The sequence below is a fragment of the Notamacropus eugenii genome, chromosome 5 (genome assembly GCF_028372415.1).
Source record: "Notamacropus eugenii isolate mMacEug1 chromosome 5, mMacEug1.pri_v2, whole genome shotgun sequence".
Classification (NCBI taxonomy): Eukaryota; Metazoa; Chordata; class Mammalia; order Diprotodontia; family Macropodidae; genus Notamacropus; species Notamacropus eugenii.
The window spans coordinates 219,329,873-219,351,896 of NC_092876.1; the positions used below are offsets into that span (position 1 = coordinate 219,329,873).

Genomic DNA, 22,024 nt, shown 5'->3' on the forward strand with positions numbered 1-22,024 from the left:
GAACTTTGGGCTGAAATTCAGACCATATCCTGCTGCCCATCTGCATTTGCTATTTCCCATTAAAAGCAGTTTAGCATTTGCCAACAAAACTGATGCCAACTGGAACTCTCCTAGCCATGAGTCCATTAGACATACCAGGATACTGGGGTTAGACACACCATTTCCTTTCAATTTAAAAAACCCAAGTAAATGTGCTGAAGTCTTGGCATGAATTAGATCAAGTCATTGAAAATAGCACTATAACCTAAAATGTAGGCCCTGGTGTTATTTTCTAGGATTTAGAGCTAAAGAGGGCTAACTAGGCCAGTCTTCTCATTTTATAGATGAGGAAACTAAGGACCATAGAGGTTACATACTCAAATTTACATAGAATCAGGATTCCCATTCAGGTCCTCTGATGGCAAGTCTAGTAATTTCCCCGCTATATGATGTACTCTCTCCTTATGTGGCTTTAGCTATCATCTATAACCCGCATCAATTTTGTCCCTTAAGAATATTTGAAATACATGCAATGAATTAAAAAAAATTGAAACCTTCATCGCTGATGATTGCATCCACTAGTTTACATTTGTCAGTACATTCTCCTTTGGACCAGTCATCAGGAGATAAGTGACATTCAATGCAGCTCCTATAAAAAATATTCAAAAGAAATTATTTCGTGCTGGCTGACAATACTGATTAAACATTACTACACATACATACATGTATATATACATAAATTTATGCATGTATATATGACACACACACACTCATTGGAGCCTTACTATGATGCTGAGAATTCTTACCATGGATTTCCCTTACAATGACTGAACTAAATTTCCTCACAGGGAAAAACTCAAGTGGGTCCTGGTGTCTATGTTGTCCTTACATTAACCTTGCCTGTAACTATTTGCTTCATTGCCTACACCTAATAGTAGTTAGTATACAAATGACAAGTAGAATGGAATCTTTGTTAGGTGTGTTTTATTTTTTTCCCCTTGGTAGAGAGAAGAAGGCCCAGTCACTATAATATGATTGGGGTTGGAAAATGATTTCTGCTTCTTTGAATAAGAATTAACCAAATATTTAGTACCCTTCTTATGGTGGTTCTGAGATAGGTCGTGGAATCTCATAATTGGAGAGAGTCTTATGTAGGAGTGTGGTGTCATGGAATGACATTACATTTGGTATAAGAAGACTTGGTGTTAGCCCCAGTTCTGTGATTTGATCAAGTCATCTGCCCTTTATCCCCAGTTTCTTAATCTGTAAAATGAAACTGTTGGACTCCTATCATCTTAGTCCTCATTTTAATAATAATAATGATGATAACTACTATTTATACATTAAAACTTTGCTTGCCAAGTGCTATCTATACATGTTATTTCATCCTTCAATAACCCTGGGGTGCAGGTACTATTATTATCACCCCCGTTTTGCAGAAGAGAAAACCGAGGCAGACAGAAGTGACTTGTCTAAGACCGTACAACTAGTAAGTATCTGAGGTGAAATTTGAACTCAAGTCTTCCTCAGTCCAAATGCAAAATTCCATCTACTGCTCCATTTAGCTGCCTTCCCCTTTAAAGGAGAAGCAATTAATCTCCTATAGAGATATTTCTTGAACAAGGTTACACTGTTGGTTGAGGCAAGAACATAGTTTTCCTGATTCCTAACCGATACTCCATTGACTACCACATGTGAGCTTACAGGGTCCAGCATGGTCCTTTACACATAGCAGCCCTTTAAAAGTTTATTGATTTGTTATGGATTAAAAGGATGACAACAAAACAAAGAAAACCTCCGATCCAAACAAAAACAAAAAAGAAAGGACCTCTTATATTTCAACTTCCTGAAACTTCTTGTCTGTCTTCAGCCTCCTATTAGACATGGACCAGTGCCTTAAATAAAATGTCAGCCTTTTAATGAAAGATAGCTCAACATAGCAATGACATTTCCAAGGACAAAGTTTAAGAATCAAACATTCGAAGAGTGTTGATACAACAAAGGAATATTTAAAGCCTGAATTTATTTTTCACCAAAAAAAATAGGCTAACAAATTGTTTTCCATGTAACCTTGAAAAGCTATAGCTTTCCTAATAGGTCTGCACAAAGCAGGCCTAGCTTGTCTGAAGGTGCTACCAGAAGCACTGGATAGGGTAGCTGCTTAAAAGACTGCCCCTGTCTCCCCCCACACACCTTCAACCCATGTTAATTGTTCATTTCATACTTCATGAATCACATTTAAAATGTAATCACATTTAAAGAGAAGATGAAAATGGAAAAAAGAATATTATAGGAGAGAAAAACTTCAAAAGGAGGTACTAAGGGTATTTACAATCATTATAATCATGTCTCTAGCCTTTTTTTAAGTTTTCCTTGGCTTGGTGACAGAGAAGTTTTGACACGAGTCATATGTAGCTGCTGAGTCAATATTGGTGTTCTCCCTCTGTGTACATCAGAAATGCAAATGCCACCATTTGGGTTGCTGAGTTAATGAAAATATGAGCTGTATAAATATATTTACTGTGTAAAATGTGGCAAACATTTTTTTTCATTGTGTAATCTGTGGAAATGAGTTTGATTTGACCCACTAATTTTGTCCTGACCCCATTAAAAAGCTGGCTGGCAAGTAAAGAAACCATTCTGTGGTTGGAAGACAGGAAGATGGGCTTTGTTTGTTCATATGGTGTGAGAGAGTACACAGGGTTATGGCTATGTGCAGCGACTTCCTGAGAAAGGCCCTAAACAGTGTGTGTGACCAGTAGAACAGTGCTATTGTTGGGGAAGGGCCTCTGTCTCTAGCCATAGTAGTGCTATAGATAGAAGTGAATCAGAAAGGTCAGGCTGTAGAAAGTTGTGATAAGGAAGCAGCTTGTCTGTTTTGCTCTAAAAGGTATTGGCTACATGAGGGTGTTGTCAATCTGTCTCTAGGGCCTTCCTTATGTGTGGCTAGTATTGTAGCCCAGAGTGAATCTGATGTTATCAGTGTGGGACATCAGCTCAACTTCCCTATGTGAGCCCCTAGCAGAAATGTAGCATTGTGATCCTCAACAATCAAGACAGAGAAGGAGGAAAGTGAAAGGTAAAGCTCCAGGCTTAGGATCACAGGTGCATGCTGGCCACCTGCTTTCTAGTTAATATTCTGTGATCAAATGTTAAGAAAAACAAGCCGGGATCTGAGCCATTGAAATATCAATGTAACTTTGGTACCACATAAAGCTGACCCCCCAAGACTATCAGTGAATGCCATTACTCTCTAAATATTACCGTTTAGAATTACAGGGGTCACCACAGGTAGGGCATTGCTCACACCTAGACCCTGAGGCCCCAGGGTTGGTGCACACACATTTTCCGCAGGTACAGTTTCCTCTTCCACTGCAAAGCATGCCATCTTCAGAGATGCATGAATCAGTGCTGGTGGTACAGTTACAATATTCACCAGTCCATCCATCGTTGCATTTACATTCTCCACAGTCGCAGAGTCCATTATCTATAAAATATATCCAGGGACAACAAATCCTAATTAAACTCACAGGTAAGTGATTTAAAATGACCACCCATTCATCCTATTCAATGCTTGTGGTGTATGTGTATATAGTGTGCGTATGTGTATGTATATATATGTAATACATACATACATATATACACACACATACATCTATATACCAGATATATAGGTCCTTTTTGATAATAACGAGAAATGATCTGCCCTTTCATATTATTATTTCTCATTATTATAACAAGGGAGGGGGTAAAAAGGACCACATTAGCACACCCTCAAACAACAACAAAGGACAGTCACCAACAGGTATTTCCTATTTTTTAAAAAACTTTAACTAGGTATATGTCTGTGCATATCTATCCTGACATACTGCCAACTTCACCATTTGAGGGCATATGAGGCACAGCCAAAAAAAAGAAAAGAAAGGGAGAGAGAGGGAGAGAGAGAGAGAGAGAGAGAGAGAGAGAGAGGGAGAGAGAGAGAGAGAGAGAGAGAGAAATCAGACACTTCTTATCTTAATCAGGATTTTCAACTTCCCCCTAAAAGACAATTTGAAGCAAGATGATGAGTAGGTAACAAAGAGCCTGAGACAGTGCTGCTCACAGAGGTCCTGTTCAAGAAATATTGATGTTTTGCTCTGGCTTTGGCAAACTGAGAATTTGACCTGAGAATTTTTCACTTCCTTTTCTTTTTCTAACCCACTCTGTTATGAGGGTGCTCATGAGCCCTAAATGAGGGGAAAATGGGATTAACTAGTAGAAACAGGAAGACACGGCTAGTCTAAAAAGAAGTTACTAATTGGTCTTCCAGTTAAGAATTGAATGACCTTTTCAAGGTTAAGGTTATATTCTCAGCACACTGGGAGCACTCAGAGGTCGTGAAAAATTAATCATGACATTCAAAAATGTAACTAAACCTTTTCTACTCAAATTTGAAATATCAACTATATTTACTTCTTATTAACATGGACTATTTTTCATTTTCTTCTCTGTACCCCCAGAGCTGAACACGGTGCTTGGTGATAGCCCAAGGGTTGTTAGCCTTTTTTCTGTCATGAACCTTTTCTCAAAAAAATATGTATTGCCTAGATCTGTAATTGAAGGAAATGCTACATTTCAGTTAGAAGTTAGTGAAAATAAAGATGTAATTATATTTTTCTATCCAGTTTCACAGACCTTCTGAAATCTATCTACAGACCCAGGTCTGTAAATCCCAGCTTAATGAACCAATTTGATAATACAAAATGTTTATTGAATTGAATTGAATGCAAAATTTAAAATTTGTTGAAATTTAACCTTATCCAGAAACAGCTAAGTGGTTCAGTGAACAGAGTGCTGCAATTAGACTCAGGAAGACCAGAGTTCAAATCCTGATTTAATGACTTATTAGATGCGTGATCCTGGGCAAGCTATTTAATCTCTCTCAGCCTTAGTTTCTTCATCTGTGAAACGGCACCATCTCCCAGGTTTATTGTGAGGATCAAATTATATGGTATTTTATAAAGAATTTGTGAACCATAAAGCAGATTATTATTATTAACCCCTATCTTATTAAGATTCAGTTATAATAATAGTTCATCATATTTGTTTCTTTAAAAATAAAGTTGTTGTTAAAGATGAAGTTGTTCAGTCATGTCTGACTGCGGCCCCATTTGGGGTTTTCTTGGCAAAGATATTGGTTTGCCATTTCTTTCTTTAGCTTATTTTACAGATGAGGAAACTGAGGCAAACAGAGTTAAGTGTGCCTGGGGTGACACAGCTAAGTATCTGAGGCCAGATTTGAACTCAGGGAGATGAGTCTTCCTGACTTTAGGCCTGGTGCACTATCCACTGTGCCACCTAGCTGCTCCCAGGTCACATTAAGAAGTATAAAAATAATGATCCTTCTCAAGTGTGGAAACTCCCTCCATCAATGGGATCAGCACCACTTCTGAAATTTAGTCTTGAGACTTACTTGGGGCTACTTGAGAGGTAAAGTATTTGACTAAGGTCATATAGTATCTATCAGTCAGGACTTGAACTGAGGTCATCCTCATTCTATGATCTCAGCTGTCTCTCTAGCCTTTATTTAAGAAGTTAGAGAGTAGGACTTGGAGTCAGAAAGACCTGAGTTCAAATTCTGCCTCAGATACATTCACTTAATATTTATTAGCCTCATTTTCCTCATTTGTAACCTTATAAGCACTGTATATGATTATTGTAAGAATAAAGGAGATAATACATGTAAAGTGCTTTGCAAATCTTAGATGGTTATATAAATATAGCTACATCATAAATTTTTTCCTTGACTTTTCTTGACTTGTATTAGAGAAGCCAGAATTTTTTACACAAGTTACTTAAAACCATAGATTGTTACCTAGGATTTTTCATACTCAAAATGATTTCTAAAACCTGCTCAACCAAATGATTTTCAGAACAAATTATATACAGCATTAAATACGTAAAATTCTTGTGGACTAGGGACAACTACTAAGCATGATTCTCAAAGAGATGTATTTCTTGCCTCCAGGGGTCACTACCACTGTCTTAAGGAATAAGGATCCAGTGGCTCTTTCGTTTGTGGCTCTCCTTTTCTTTACTTGATTTAGCAGTTGCTGGATATTTTCCTTTTTTAAAATTAATTTATTGATTTTTAGTTTTCAACATTCATTTCCACAAGATTTTGAGTTACAAATTTTCTCCCCATCTCTCCACTTCCCGCATTCCAAGACACCATGCATTCTGATTCCCACAATCTGCCCTCCCTTCTATCACATCCCTCCCTTCCCTTATCCCCATCTTCTCTCTTTTTCTTGCAGGGCAAGATAGATTTCTACACCACATTATCTGTATTTCTCATATCCCTGTTGCATGCAAAAACAATTCTCAACATTTGTTCCTAAAACTTTGAGTTCCAGCTTCTCTCCCTTCCTCCCTACCATCCCCACTGAGAAGGCGAGCAATTCAATATAGGCCATATATGTGTAGTCATGCAAAAGACTTTCATAATAGTCATGTTGTGAAATACTAACTATATTTTCCTCCATCCTATCTGGTTCCCTATTTATTCTATTGTCCTTTTGACTTTGTCCCTCCCCAAGAGTGTTTACTACTAATTATTTCCTTCTCCCATTTGCCTTCCTTTCTATCATCCCCCACACATATCTCACTTATCCCCTTGAACCCTACTTTCCCGTGGTTTAAGATAGATTTTCATACCAAATTGAGTGTGCATGTTATTCCCTCTTTAAGGCAAATGTGATGAGAGTAAGCTTCACTTTTCCCCTCTCACCTCTCCCCTTTCTTCCCTCCATTGAAAAAGCTTTTTCTTGCCTCTTTTATGAGAGATAATTTGCCCCATTCCATTTCTCCCTTTCTCTTCCCAATATATTCCCCTCTCACCCCTTAATTTTATTTTTTTAGATATCATCCCTTCCTATTCAACTTAACCTGTGCCATCTCTCTATATATGTATATATAATCCCTCCAACTACCCAAACACTGAGAAAAGTTTCAAGAGTTACAAATATTATTTTTCCATGTAGGAATGTAAACAGTTCAACTTTACTAAGTCCTTTATGATTTTTATTTCCTGTTTACCTTTTCATGCTTCTCTTGATTCTTGTGTTTGAAAGTCAAATTTTCTATTCAGTTCTGGTCTTTTCATCAAGAATGCTTGAAAGTTCTCTACTTCATTGAATGACCATTTTTCCCCTGAAGTATTATACTCAGTTTGGCTCTGGTTTTAGTCCTAGTTCCTTTGACTTCTGTAATATCATATTCCAAGTCCTTAGATCCCTTAATTTAGAAGCTTGTGTTATCCTGATTGTCATTCCACAATACTTGAATTGTTTCTTTCTAGCTGCTTGCAATATTTTCTCCTTTACCTGGGAACTCTGGAATTTGTCTATAATATTCCTAGGAGTTTTCCTTTTGGTATCTCTTTCAGGAGGTGATCAAGAGATTCTTTCAATATTTATTTTACCCTCTGGTTCTAGAATATCAGGACAGTTTTCCTTGACAATTTCATGAAAGATGATATCTAGGCTCTTTTTTGATCATGGCTTTCAGGTAGTCCCATAAATTTAAATTGTCTCTCTTGGATCTATTTTCCAGGTCAGTTGTTTTTCCAGTGAGATATTTCACATTGTTTTCTATTTTTTTCATTTTTTTGGTTTTGTTTTGTAATTTCTTGGTTTCTCATAAAGTCTTTAGTGTCCATCTGCTCCATTCTAATTTTTAAAGCACTATTTTCTTTAGTGAGCTTTTGAATCTCCTTTTCCATTTGGCTAATTTTGCTTTTTAAAGCATTGTTCTCCTCATTGGCTTTTTGGACCTCTTTTGTCATTTTGGGTTAGTCTATTTCTTAAAGGTATTATTTTCTTCAGCATTTTTTGGGTCTCCTTTAGCAAAATGTTGACTAGATTTTCATGATTTTCTTGCATCACTCTCATTTCTCTTCCCAATTTTTCCTCCACCTCTCTTACTTGATTTTCAAAATCCTTTTTGAGTTCTTCCATGGCATGAGACCATTGTATATTTTTTTGAAGGATTTGGATGTAGAAGCCTTGACTTTTATATTTTTCTCTGATGGTATGCATTGTTCTTCCTCTTCTGAAAGGATGGAAGAAAATACCTGTTCACCAAGAAAGTAACCTTCTATAGTCTTATTTTTTCCCTTTTTTGGGCATTTTCCCAGTCAGTTACTTGACTTTTGAATCCTTTGTCAAGTGGAGGGTAGACTCTGAGGACCTGTAAGTTCTCAGTTCCTCCAAGATGGTACAATCAAGGGAGAGGAGCTTACTCCTCTCCTGGCCTGCACTCTGTTCTGGGAGCAACCACAAGCTTTTCTGCCCAGGATCTGGGAGTAAGATTCCCTCTCCAGAACTTCCACCAGCTCCACCAAGCCAGCACTCCTCTTTACCCCAGGTCCGCAACACAGGGCTGAGATTCAGATCAGCAGCTCAATTCCCCCAGAATCTTTAGGCCAAGGGCTCCAAAAATGGATGCTGCTGCCACCTGGCGTCAGGGCTAGGGCAAGACCCTGCTCTCTTCTCACCCAGGTGAAAGAGCTTTCTCACTGACTTTTGAAATTGTCTTTGGCATTTGTAGATTGATAAATCTGGGAATTGCAGCTGCTGGCCTTGATTCCACACCCTGAAGCCTGCTCCAGTCCTGTCCACGTGGTACCATGCAGCCAAAGCTGGGCTGTGCTCCTCTCCAAGCTTGGTGTGATAGACCTTTCCTGTCAGCCTTCCAGTCTGTCTTGGGCTGGAAATCTCTTTCCCTCTGTCATTTTGTAGCTTCTGCTGCTCTAGAATTTGCTTAGAGTCATTTTTTTACAGGTATTTTATGGGCTAGGGGAGTAGAGCTACACTAGGTTTGTCTTTCTACTCCATCCTCTTGGCTCCACCCCTGGCTGATATTTTCTTATCTTCCTTTCTCATCCTTCCAAAGGACAAAGGAGCAAGTTCAAACAGTAAGAAACAACTTTATTTTTTGGGATGGGTGCTTTATCTATAATTTTATTTGAGTGGAGAACAGCTGCTCATGTGAAAATTTCCCAACCTTTCTTGAACTGGAAGTCTTAAAATGTCACCTGAAACACTGAGAGGTGACTTGTCTATGGTGTCATGGCCATGTATGAGATGTAGGATTTGAACACTGGTTTTCCTGATTTCAAGACCTATCCCCTGATTGGGCCACACTGCCTCTGTGACTTTTGACATATAGTTTTATACAAAAGTCTTTGATTGCATAGTATAGTCATTTGTTTCAACAGAAGTCATATACCAAGAGCCTTTTCCCACTATTCCTTATCAAAAAACTCAGGAAAGGGGGAGAATCTGAAAACAAGATGGAACCTGGCTCTTAGTGTTAAGATCTAGAAAGATTTTGAATGAAAATATTCTCCTTTACAAATAGGTGATTACATTTATATTAATGTATACTAAACTATACTTTTGCTAAATTATACTCTAGAATACTAAATTATATTTTAACTATATTAGCCTATTTTCATAAGCTATGCAAGTCATAATTTAATTCCAACTAACTTGATTTGTGCCAAAATGAAGTGAGGCTTGCAGGGCTAGAAACTGTTTATCACTTACTCTAAGAGTATCCAATTATTCATATATACTGTACATGCTGTAGCTTAGTCTGAATATGCAAGCTAGTAACTAAATTAAATTTTCCTTTTCATTCCCTACAAAAGAGTGCTACTAAATTTTAGCTAATGGAGGAAGCATCTCTACACTGTGAGTGATTCTGATGAAAGTGATTTATAAATGCTATCAAATAAAAGTACTCAGGTTCTAAAAGGGACTTGGGAATAGCGACATATTCTTCTGGAATACTATTCTCAGTAACTGGAAATGTATATTGTCAGAAACTTTTTAAAAGAAATATGGAGGCCATAAGGCAATTTCTCCAGTAGAGAAATTATTTGAACAAATCTCTTTTTAAAGGAGAAAATGAAAAAACTTTAGAATGTCTACGAAAGAATCAAGAACGCTATACTTTTGTACTTAGAAATTGATGGACCAATTTACAGAGATCTCTGATATCCAAATCTCAGTCAAGATCTTACAGAAGTATTAAGGCAAGGAAGAACAAGGAAGATCCACTGAAGAATGTGTCAGGCATAAAATATGGGAAGTCCCAGAGAAGACAGAGCTGATTGATAGTGTAGATAGCATTAAAACAACATTAATGAAAGGTCATGATGGATGAACATGGACATGCTGCTTACTATGACCTGGATTCAAAAGTGACTTAAAGATTATCTAGTCCATTTTATAAATGAGATAATTGAGGTTCTAAAAGTGACTTGCCCAAGGTCACAATGACAGAAAGTAACAGAGTTCCTTAAAAATATTGTGATGTTCTCTGAAAGATCTGTTTATAGAAGAACAAAGGATGCTCCATAAACAACTCATTTGTGGCTGATATCTTCAAGTAGCAAAATGAAGAATTAAATTCTTAAGTGTAACTTGCTTGGGGTGGGATGGGGTGAGGGAATGGCAATATCCTTTGAGGGTTAATTAAAATAAAAAGAAATTTCTCTAGACGTATAAAGACAAAAAAGAAACCAACATGAGAATGAGTAGGGAAACTTGTCTTAATATAAGCAAGTCTTCAATTTTTACATGTTCATGAAGATAATAAAAATACTGTATTAGAAGAAACAACATCTTGATAATGGTAGTTAAAACAACCTTCCCTCCTTTGCTTCCTCCTTCCCTTCTTCTCTCCTTCCTTTCTTTCCTCCCTCCCTCCCTGTCTTTCTCCCTCCTTCCATCTCTTTTTCCTTCCTTCCTCCCTCCCTCTCTCCCTTCCTCCCTTCCTTCCTTTCTTCCATGTTTTTAAGTGCTTACTATGTCCAATTACATAAGTTCCATGGGAGACAAAAGTTGCATTTAATGAATTGGTCCTTTGCCCCATAAAGTTCTCTCTTAAAAGGAGCTCTTTTGTATTTTCTTGACACATCATGCAGAAAACATGACTTCCTTTGTTTTATAATGCTGTTAACATGTTTTTTTGTTTCTAAGATTTTGCTTGCCTCTCATTAAATGGCAAAAATGAAAAGATACTAGATGTCTTAAAATTAGTTCAGCTGCCAACAGCTCCATTTTAAAGCAATACTTTAAAACACTTAAAAAGAAAACTCAAGTAGTAAATTTTCCTCTACTGTCTGAATCAAATATATTTTAAAATGTAATATAGCAAGCCCAAAGTGATAGAAACTTCACATAGAGTATTGCATATATTTTAAATTTTCTCATCTTTTATATTGTTTTCTTGCCCTGTTCCTTTGGGGAAGAAAAAAAAGTGATTTGATTTTTTTTCCTGATAATTTCAAAATTTCTACAGACTTTATACTTTTGGACTTTGAAAGCATCTTTTACATGTAGATTTCAGAAGTATGTAATTTTGTTAATATTGTCATTTTCAGTCAAGCCTTCCTTATATAATAGCTCCTCTGTTTTTCTATTCAGGAGAATAACCCCTTAATTCCTTTCTCTTTGTGTTTACATTCCAACACCTGTCCTTGCCTCTTAGATGGAAAGCAGAGATTGAAGGGTAGGATATGAAATTGAACAAGAGGACCAAGATGGAGCTGGAAGAATTTAGTGTCTTTCCATTTCACAATTCTGTATTGGTTGGGTAATAATAGTATATTGATGATGATAGCAACGTTAATAATAGGTACATTAACATAGTATTTTTTGTGTGTGTTCAGACATGTCTGACTCTTTGTGACCCCATTTGGAGTTTTCTTGGCAGAGAGACTGGTACGGTTTGCCATTTCCTTCTATAGCTCATTTTATGATGAGAAAACGGGCAAACCAGATTAAGTGACTTGTCGAGGGTCATATAGCTACTAAGCATCTGAGGCCAGATTTGAACTCAAGAAGATGTATCTTCCTGTCTCCAGGTCAGGCACACTGTCCACTGTACCATATACTTTGGTTCATTTACACTGGATTTAGAGTCAGAAACCATTGTGCATGTGATCTTGGGGAAGATACTTATCTTTTCATGAATCTTGGTTTCCTCATCTATAAAATGTGTAATAATGTATGAGCTGCCTACCTCATAGAATTATTGTAAAGATAAAATGTATCTTTTCTGCACCTTTCAACTCAAAAGTGTTATAATCTTTCAGCTCTGTGACAATGGGATCTTTTATCTGCTTAAGCACCAAGAAATGTTAAAAGAGAAGATAAAGTGTAGAGTAGGGTAAAAATCAGAATGCCCAGTTGCAGTGGGACTGCTTTGAATTCATCCAATCAACCATCCCCACCCACCCAGGTATGCTGGCAGCTACTTTGTCCTGGGAACTGGGATAAGTGTGGTCGGGATACACTGACTTAAAACAGGTAAAAGACAACTTTAAAGGGAACCTACCTCCACATATCAGTCCTTTATGTCTCACACAGGAAAAATTGTCACATTCACAGTAGGTCCCATAAACCTGTCCATATGTAGACAGATGGCAAATGCATTGGCCACAGTAGCAGTCTCCTCTTCCACTGCAGGAGGCATGACCCAGGGTGTCTCTACATGAGTCGGTGCTCAGGGCATTCTCATCACATTCACAGAGAGGGCCCATGTAGCCAGGGTTACAAATGCACACCCCACACTGGAAGGAGCCCTTCCCTCCATTGCACCTGAAACTGTTCACTTCTATGTCCTTTTGACAGGTGCAGCTGCACTGGGGGCTAATCTCAATTTCTAGGGCATCTGCCAGGCCCACAGGCTTGATGGTGATGTGCCTGCTTCTTTTCTCACAAGTTGATAGGCTTACAGTCACATTGAATGTTGCCTGAAAAAGAAAATACTCATCATCTGCTTCTTTAGTCTCCCCCTACCTTATCTCCGCCAAAAAAATTATTTTCAGAAGCAAATGCTGTATAAGGATCAGCTTTGTAAACACACACATGGCACAGAATAAGCATGTTTTAGTTATTGCCTGGAAAACACTCTTGAACTTCTTGAAAGAAATTAATTAAAGACATTGAATGGAGAAGTCCAGCTTCAGCATCTCAAATAAAATTTCCACTTATCAGAATAGTTTTCAAACTGAAAATTTACTTACTGTGCCTCCTACTTTTATGTGAGAACATTTTTTTTGGTGTGGAAGAATGGTGCCATTATTACAGATAGCAGTGAATGACAGGCTGAGTCCCTCTGTATCTCCCAATACCTCCAGTTCCACTTCTGATCGCAGCTCCTTTGAGAAATAGACAACAAAACTGTATGAGTCAAAAATTTCACTAGAAAAGTGAATACTGATTTGTGGGCCTGAGGCTTAAATAAGCCAGGTTGTGGGCCTCACAAATTCACAAGAGCAATCAGTCGATGGACATATATTTTATTGAGTCCTTAAAAGTACTGAGGGGCAGGAGAGGCAGTGTATTGAAGAAGCCAAATAGTTAGGTAGACCTGGATTCAAGTCCTGCCTTTTGAGGCATTTGGTGGCTCGGTGAAGAGAGTGCTCTTCCTGGAGTCAGGAGGACAGGAGTTTGGCATAAAATCTGCAATTATGCTGTGAAATATGGTATTTAACCTCAGCCTGACTCAGTTTCCTCAACTGTAAAATGGGGACACCAATAACACTTGCATCCCAGAATTGTTGAAAGGATCAAGTGAGATAATATTTGTAGAGATCTTTGCACAGCACCTTGTCATACAACAGTCACTTAATAAATAAAACTTAATAAAAACTTGTTCTTTTTTTCTCTTCACTTCCCTCTTTGACACATATCAATGTTTGCCTTCCCCTCCTAGATCACTGCCTTGTCATGACAGAAGGGATTGTATAGTTGAATGAAATAATGAGCAATGCTGTATAAGGTTACCCAAGATGAACTGGTGGAGAGTTCTGACAAGAGATTATCCACTGGAGAAAGATATGGCAAACTACTCCAGTACCTTTGCCAAGAAAAACCCATGGACAATGGGGGAGGATAGAAAGACCTGGCATGCTATAGTCCATGATCAGACAGTGAACTACAGGATTTGCCACAGACAAGTCACTTTGCTTCTGAGGTCCCCAGGCAAATCTCATGAAAAGCTGACGGTCATCATTGTGGTAGGGAATTTCCATACCAGGGAATTCCCACACAGGGAATTTCTGACTCTTCCTTCTCTCCTCTTAAAAAAATGGTCTGGGTGATTCATGCTTTAGTTAAAACTGAACCTTTAGTACCTCCCATCATGAGCTACTCATTCAATTCAGTTAATGTTTACTGAGTGGTAATAAGAAGTGTGACACTGGATTGGGTAGGATGGGTCATGGAATGAACGTGGCTCATTTACATTTCCTTGTCAGATGGACAAGAAATCCTTGGAGCTTACTTGCGGAGTTTCATTAGGAAGCAATGGAATATCATTATTGCTTGACATTCTACTTTAACCTTGGTCACACTGAAATTTTTTCTTAGCATTCACTCTAGCTATTCTGTTTTATTTTATTTTTATTTTGAGCATTTAAATACACATTAAAATTTACATTTTTCCAGGTTATGATTGCTCTGTCATCAGAATGTTTTCTTAATTTTTTGATCCACTATTACTTAATTGGGTAAATCCTACATTTCTCTACCTTCTCATTTTCATCTTGCCCCAAATAAAAACACCTTCAGTAAACAAATCCCTGGTGTTTTTTTTTCAAAATGTGCTATGTACTAGAGATTTAAATATCTTTTCCCAGTCTTAATACATATTACTTTATACATAATTACTTTACATAACTGCTTTAGTTTTGCTTTTTAATTTTTTTCCTTTTTCTTAAAATATGTTTTATTGATACTTTTTGTTATTTAACCTCCTATTACATAAAACCCTCTCTTATGAGGAAGAAAAACAATTAAGCAAAAGAAAAAGTGGATATAATGATTATATTTGACTATATTTGACATATATTCTTTCCTAGTGGCCTCCTGCCACTTTGTCTTGGTGGGGCACGGGCATATTTCATAATTTGTTATCTTAGACTTTCATCATTTTTCCCCCAGTTACTTAGAGTTCAATTTCCTTTTAATGATCGTTCCATTTACACTGCTGATTTTATGTTCTGGTTCTTTTGAGTCTACTTATTTAATAAGATCAAGACTTTGGACTTTACAAGCCATCAAGTCCAATTCTCTCAATTTTCAGATAAGGAAACTGAGGCTAGGAGACATTAAGTAACTGCTCACAATCCCAGAGCTAGTAAGTGTCTGAAGTGGGATTTAAGCTTGCCTTTCTAACTTCAAGACTAACACTTTAGCCGATGAGCCACCCCTCATAAATCTTTCTCTGTTTCTCTGAATTCCTCATATGTGTTCCTCTCTCTCTCTCTGTCTCTCTCTCTCTGTGTCTCTCTGTCTCTCTGTCTCTCTCTGTCTCTGTCTCTGTCTCTCTCTCTCTCTCTCTCTCTCAACGTATTTACAATATCAGTACAGTATATCTTGTTTTAATAGTATACTTTATGGCCCTTCACAGATACTGCCTTTACTTTTATAAACAAATTGAAGGTTTGCCTATCAGTACCATTTTTCCAACAACATGTTCTCATGTTGTATCTCTGTGTCACATTATGGTAATTCTTTAAATATTTCAAACTATTTCAATATTACTTTATCTGCTATGGTGATCTGTGATCAGTGATCTTTGATGTTACTTTTTTGTTTTGAGGCATCACAAACCACACCCATATAAGACTGTGAAATTAATTGATAATGTTGTGTGGGTTCTGACTGTTCCACCAACCAGTTATTCCCCATCTCTCTCCCTCTGCTCAGGCCTCCTTGTTCCCTGAGACACTACAAAATTGAAATTAGGCCAATTAATAACCCTACAATGGGTTATTAAGTGTTTAAATGAAAGGAAGAGTCAATTGATGTGGCAAACTTCGTTGCTATCTTATTTTAAGAAATTGCCACAGTCACCCCAACCTTCAGCAACTACTATCCCGATCAGTCAATAGCCATTAATATCAGGACAAGACTTTCCACTAGCAAAAAGATTGTGACTCACTGAAGGCTCAGATGATGGTTAGCAAATTTTTGTAGCAATAAAGTATTTTTAACTTAAGGTATATACATAGACTATTTTTTTAGACATAATACTATTGCACACATAATAGCCTGCAGTATTGTGTAAACATAACTTTTATATGCACTGGGAAACTAAAAAATTCCTATGATTCATTTTATTGCGATATTCACTTTATTGCAGTGGCCTGGAACAGAATCTGCAATATCTCCCAGGTATGCCTGTAAAGGTTCCTAAGGGCAGTGGCCTTGTTTTGTAGTGATATTGTATTTTCTAAAGATATTTTGTTGGCTCATGTGAAATTTAGAATGTAACATCCTCTATAAAATTTGCAAAAATATATGTTCTATCCCAATTTATCTCTCTCTCCCACCCTGTCCTTCGGTTTCTGTCTCTTACCATCTCTCTGATTTCAATGATTAATACATTTGTATTGCTTCTCAAGAATTATAGTCATAGAGAGTGGCTTGGGACAGTGAGAGGTCACATGATTTATCCAGGATCATACAGCCAACATATGGCAGAGGGGGCCCACTTAAATCTGGGCACTTCTGACTCCAAGGCAAGCTCCCTCATGCCTTAAATTTTTTTTTAACCAGTTATGGTTTCCTAATCAATTTAGTTTCAAGCATAGAAATTAAAGGATGAAAGGATTCATGAAAAGGAAGGAAATTTCATCATAGAGTAATTGGAATAGAGTATATTTAATTTTTTTGTTTTTGTCAATTTCAATCTAAATTTCACATGGACCAAAAAAAAAATCTTCATAACATTTAATGTCATCACACAACAAGGTCACTGGTAACTACCCTAAGGACCTGTTCACTGATGTCCTCAGTGTTCATCCAGATGAATGCCTGTCTAGTGTTTAAATCTCCTTATCACTTTGACAATGGAATGCTGTTAACCTCATCGAACTCCAACAATAAATGAAAAGCCTCAGATCTTTTGGTATATCATAAATCTTTTTCAGCAAGTTAGAATGCATTTTATTTATTAGCACTACATGGCTCTGATTTTTACTTTGGACTGTAAAGAAAGATTGCAGCATAACAATTGCGGTGATATTTTGGGCTAAAGCAAAGATAGAACACTAAGAATGTAGTTTTGAAATAACTTTATCTAATTGTGTTTAGTCATGTAGGACTCCTCATGACCCCATTTTTGGGCTTTTCTTGGTAAAGGGACTGAATTGGTTTACCATTTCCTTTTCCAGCTCATTTTACAGATGAGGAAACTGAGGCAAACAGGGCTAAGTGATCTGCTCAAGGCCACACAGCCTGGAAGTGTCTGAAACTGGATTTGAACTCATGAAGACTCATCTTCCTGACCCTAAGCACAGCACTCTATTCACTGCACCTAGTTATTCTTTTAGATAGTAACTATAGCACTTCTATAGTCCACTAAGGTTTGCAAATCACTTTACAAAAATGATCTCGTTTGATCTTAACAATAACCCTGGGAGGTAGATGCTATTATCCCCATTTTACAGTCAAAGATTGAGGCTGACAGAGGTTAAGTGACTTGCCCACAGTCACACAATTAGGGTCCGAGGCTGAATTTGAACTCATTTTCCTAGCTCCAGTTCTGTAGCTCTATCCACTGGGCAACTTAGCTGCCTCAAAGTTTAGGTTAAAGAACATTAGGAATCTGTAGCTTTGTCAGAGTAAGAATTCCCTCCTCTGACTTAAATGCAATCCACCTATAACATAGTTTTTAAAAGATTTTCTAAAGATTAGAAGAACTAAACCAGGGGGAAGTGGAATGTTTGAAACTAAGTTCAAATTCTACCTCTAATTGCTTCCTAACTCTATGACGTAGGGTAAGTCACTTCTTCTCTGTGGACCTCAAGTTTCCTTATCTGTCACAGAAGGAATCTGAATTAGATTGTTCTTGAGGTTCTTTTCTGCTCAAGATCTTTGGACCTCTGATTTTTTGGGGGAATAATCCCTTCTACTGAGGCAGATGGATGTAATACATTCATAATTTATAATCTGAGAAAATCATCTGAAATTCAGAGAAGTTGGGATAGTGGAAAGAAAATGGCCTATAGTCTCAGCATCTAAGTTCAAGTTCCTTTTTTGATGCTTCCTACATGTTTGATTTTTGGGAAAAAACTTCCCTGGGTCTCAGTTTCTTCATTTGTAAAATGAGGGTGTGTGTGAACTAGATGATGTCAGAAGTTTCTTTCATTCATATTTCTTTGCTAAGTGTTCATCTCTGGTCACAAAACTAACAAATGTGAGAACCAGAACTTTCTGACTCCAGATCCAGTATTCAACCCATTGGGCCACATTGCCTCTTTTTAAAATAACACTGAAATCAATAAAAGATCAAAACAATAATTTGAAACTAGAAAATAAGGGAATACCCATCAATTGGGGAATGCCTTAACAAACTGTGGTATGTAAATACAATAAAATACTGATGTGCTGTAAGAAATGATGAAAGAGATAATTTCTGACAAACTTGGGAAGATTTGTATGAACTGATGCAGAGTGAAGTGAGAAGAACCAAGAAAACAATAACCACAACAATGTAAAAGCAACTTTAAGATTAAAAACTTTGATTAAGGCAATGACCATTTGCAATTCCAGAGGACCAGTGATGAACAATTCCTGTCAGAGAGGGGATGGACTCAATATACAGAATGAAATATATAGTTTTGAATAAGGACAGGTGGAAAATCATTTTGCTAGACTATGCGTATCTAAAAAGGTTTTATTTTTCTTCTCCAATGGGGCAGAAGTGGGAGAGAAAATGAAGTTTGCTAACTGAAAAAAATTTATAAATCTTTTGAAAAGAAAAATAATTTTAGCCTCTTCTGAGATCTATTTCCTGACTTATGATTGTCCTTACTTTTTAAAGATTTGTGATTGTTTAGAATTCGGATGGTTCAACAACAATTCTAAATCAATTCCAAACTTTCCATAGAGTATATGCTTATCTATACTTTAGAATATTTGAATATAATGGGGGCTTAATTCAAGTGATCAACAATTTTTACTTCAATTACCCTCCAATTTACATTTGCACTTTCAGATCATAAAACACACACACACACACACACACACACACACAGTCTTAGTACAGAACTTAACTTTTGTTAAAGCAAGCAGGGGCAAGATCAGAGCAGGCCTCGAATAAGACTTGAGGAAGAGGGAATATGAGAATATCTTAAAATAAATATTTTGACAACTCACTCTTTTCCAATTTCCTTAAATCCTTTGAAGGTTTTAGAAGGAAACTAATTTGAAAATGCTGGAGTAAACTAATTGGAGTGTGTTCTCATTCAGTAAAGGATCACCTTGTGTTTTTTATTAGATTCTACACATTAAAACTTTAATTACTATATGGGCAGAGAAGAAGGTTTTTATAGTGTTGTTGTTGACTGGCTTTCCTGCCTGAAAGAATTTCAAGCCTGAGCTAATGTGGTGATAAATTTTTGATGTGAGCCAAGTGAACTGAAATTTCAAAGGATGGCAGTGTAGGCCCTAACACTGCATTTGACTTTAACCAAGAAGACAAATTTGTGTTTAATTCTTTGTTGGAAGAAGATATTTGAGAATGAATGATTGTTCAAAATCTATCTTGAATTGGGAGTGAGTTGTGTAGGGGGGAGTAGTTATAGATCAATTGCTGGGTATAGTTCATTTGCTGTGAAGTTTATAGTGTCAAAAATTACAAAACCAAGCTATTTGTGACAGAGTGAGTTTTGATCATCTCTTTATCTACTTCCTTCTCCAGGATTAGGAGACGTATCTTTTTTATATCTGTAATTTTTCAATTTTTTCTCTAAAGAAGAAAGATAAGGAAAAAAATTATATCATGAAACCAGACCTCAAAAAAATCAATACTGTAACTAGTAAATTGGTGTGCGCCTTCAATGAAGGGAGAAATTCTATTCTCAGGGTCACAAACTCCAATACAATAATTGTATATCTATAAAACCAATGAAAACCTCTCCTGGTTTCAGACAGCAGAATCTAGAACAGAGGTTTCACTGGTTTGACTTTGGTGATTTTTTTTTTTGACGATTGCTTTTTTTAAAGATCCATTTGAAAATGCTAAGTTAAAGGTAATGAGCGATATTTTCTTTTGAAAAAAATGGTAAATAGTATTTTATTTTTTCCAATTACATGTAAAGATAATTTTCAACATTCATTTTTTATAAGATGAATTTCAAATTTTTTCTCTCTCCCTCCCTCCCATGGATGGCAAGCAATCTGATTTAGGTTATACATGTGCAATCATACAAACATATTTGCACGTTAGTCATGTGCAAGAAACAGAACAAAAGGGAAAAGCCACATGACCCACGCCTCCACCCCAGAAAACAACAAAAAAGTAAAAATAGCATGCTCTGATCTGCATTCAGAATCCATAGTTATTTCTCTGTAGGTGAATAGTATTTTCTATCATGAGTCTTTTGGAATTGTCTTGAATTGTATTGCTGAGAAGAGCTAAGTCAATCTAGTTCATCTTTGCACATGTTCCTGTTACTATGTACAATGTTCTCCTGATTCCAAATGAAAGGATTGTCAATTACTATGTCAAAAAACAAACTAACCAATAACCAAAAAACAGCCAACAAGAAAAAGCCACACCACCTATCCCATGTCTATGTTAGCTCTTTAGGTATTCTCTTGCATTACTACACAATGCACAATTATTTCTCAACAAATTGTCTCTATTTTTTTATCTGTAGTTTTGAGAGTTTCCCCCTTTTATGCAGAGTCATTAGAAGAGCCTTGAAGGAGTGCTATGACTGACTCTCACAATACACAGTTACAGTCAGAAAAAGAATTTCACAATCATAGCATTTTGTAGTTGGATGCTATTTTGTGAACAAGTACAACTCTAGGACCAGACTATGAGTGTGTATGTGAGTTTGTGTGTGTCCTTGTGTTCCCTGTTTTAGGGAATAAAAAGATGGGAACAAAAGCACCCTGTGTACCATCCAGCTTTGGGTATTCATGACAGAGGCCATTCAGTGGCATGAAAACATAGCTTAGCTTTAAAACACACACACACACACACACACACACACACACACAATATAGAGACTGGAAGGTACCATACCTTGTAAGCTGCAATGATCAACTGAAGGATATTTCCAGAGTCTTTCTGAAGAAGCCCTACTGTAGCTCCAGGAATAAGTTTGGCATAATTCTGTAAAAAAAAGAAGAGTAAAAATGTCTTTGTTTGCCCAGTGGTAATTGAGAAACGTGGTTCAGCTTGCTGGCTTTGATCATTTCTATTCAACTGGCCAGTGAAAACAGGCTCCTGATAATGAATGAGCATTTCCATTGAAATTGTAGCCCAAGTCATGTATACGGCTTCCTGTATTCAAGTGGGAAATGTATTGGTCAGAGCTGCCCATGGGGAAATCTAAAGGTTCTGTGGTTAGCTTAGTCAAAGGCTGTACTTCTATAACAGGAAAGGAGTCATGTCTTATAATAACAATAACAGTAATAGAACTTAGTCCAAATTCATTGAACTCATATTTTCCCAAGAAGCCCAAAGCATATTTTCCTATAAATCTCTGCTTAGTTGGTATTAATTTTCTCTTTTTTATGGTTAAGGGAACTAAGTAAAATAAGCAACTTGACCAGGCTAGAAGAGTCCCTAGATCTTAATGACTAATCTCTTGGTTGCCCTTTAAAAGGATGAATTACTTAGGTAGTTTCTATTGATTAACTCAGGTGCAGCCTTCCTCTGCAGCCTACTGTGAGCATAGGAACAATGTCATAAGCCTCAGAGGTTATTGAGGTATAAAGGAATGGTTGCTCTTGACCTTGATGGCCTCTAAGTTGTTCATTCTTGAGTGTAACTGTACAGCTTTTGGTTTCATCCTTTCTAGTTAAAAAATTAACTGTCTCTTCCCACGGCACTCAGTGATAACTGACAGTTATCTTTCTGCTATCCATTACTGTCACGTTCTAATTTGGATGAGAGGTAGTATGGTATAGAGGAAAGACCACCAGCCTTGGAGACAGAAGACCTGTGTTTGAGTTTGGAT

General features: G+C 37.0%; 1 protein-coding gene across 3 annotated transcripts in view; it reads right to left on the reverse strand.

Moving 5' to 3' along the window:
• Positions 1-22,024, reverse strand: part of ITGB6 (integrin subunit beta 6) — a 92,767-nt gene that overhangs the window by 24,578 nt on the left and 46,165 nt on the right. For all 3 annotated transcript variants that reach the window (XM_072612133.1, XM_072612132.1, XM_072612134.1), the window contains 5 exons: positions 21,085-21,174; positions 13,061-13,195; positions 12,370-12,787; positions 3,244-3,466; positions 534-628 (listed from right to left, as the gene is read on the reverse strand). In XM_072612133.1, coding sequence (XP_072468234.1) covers positions 534-628; positions 3,244-3,466; positions 12,370-12,787; positions 13,061-13,195; positions 21,085-21,174 — 961 coding nt within the window. The remainder of the gene's footprint in view (positions 1-533; positions 629-3,243; positions 3,467-12,369; positions 12,788-13,060; positions 13,196-21,084; positions 21,175-22,024) is intronic.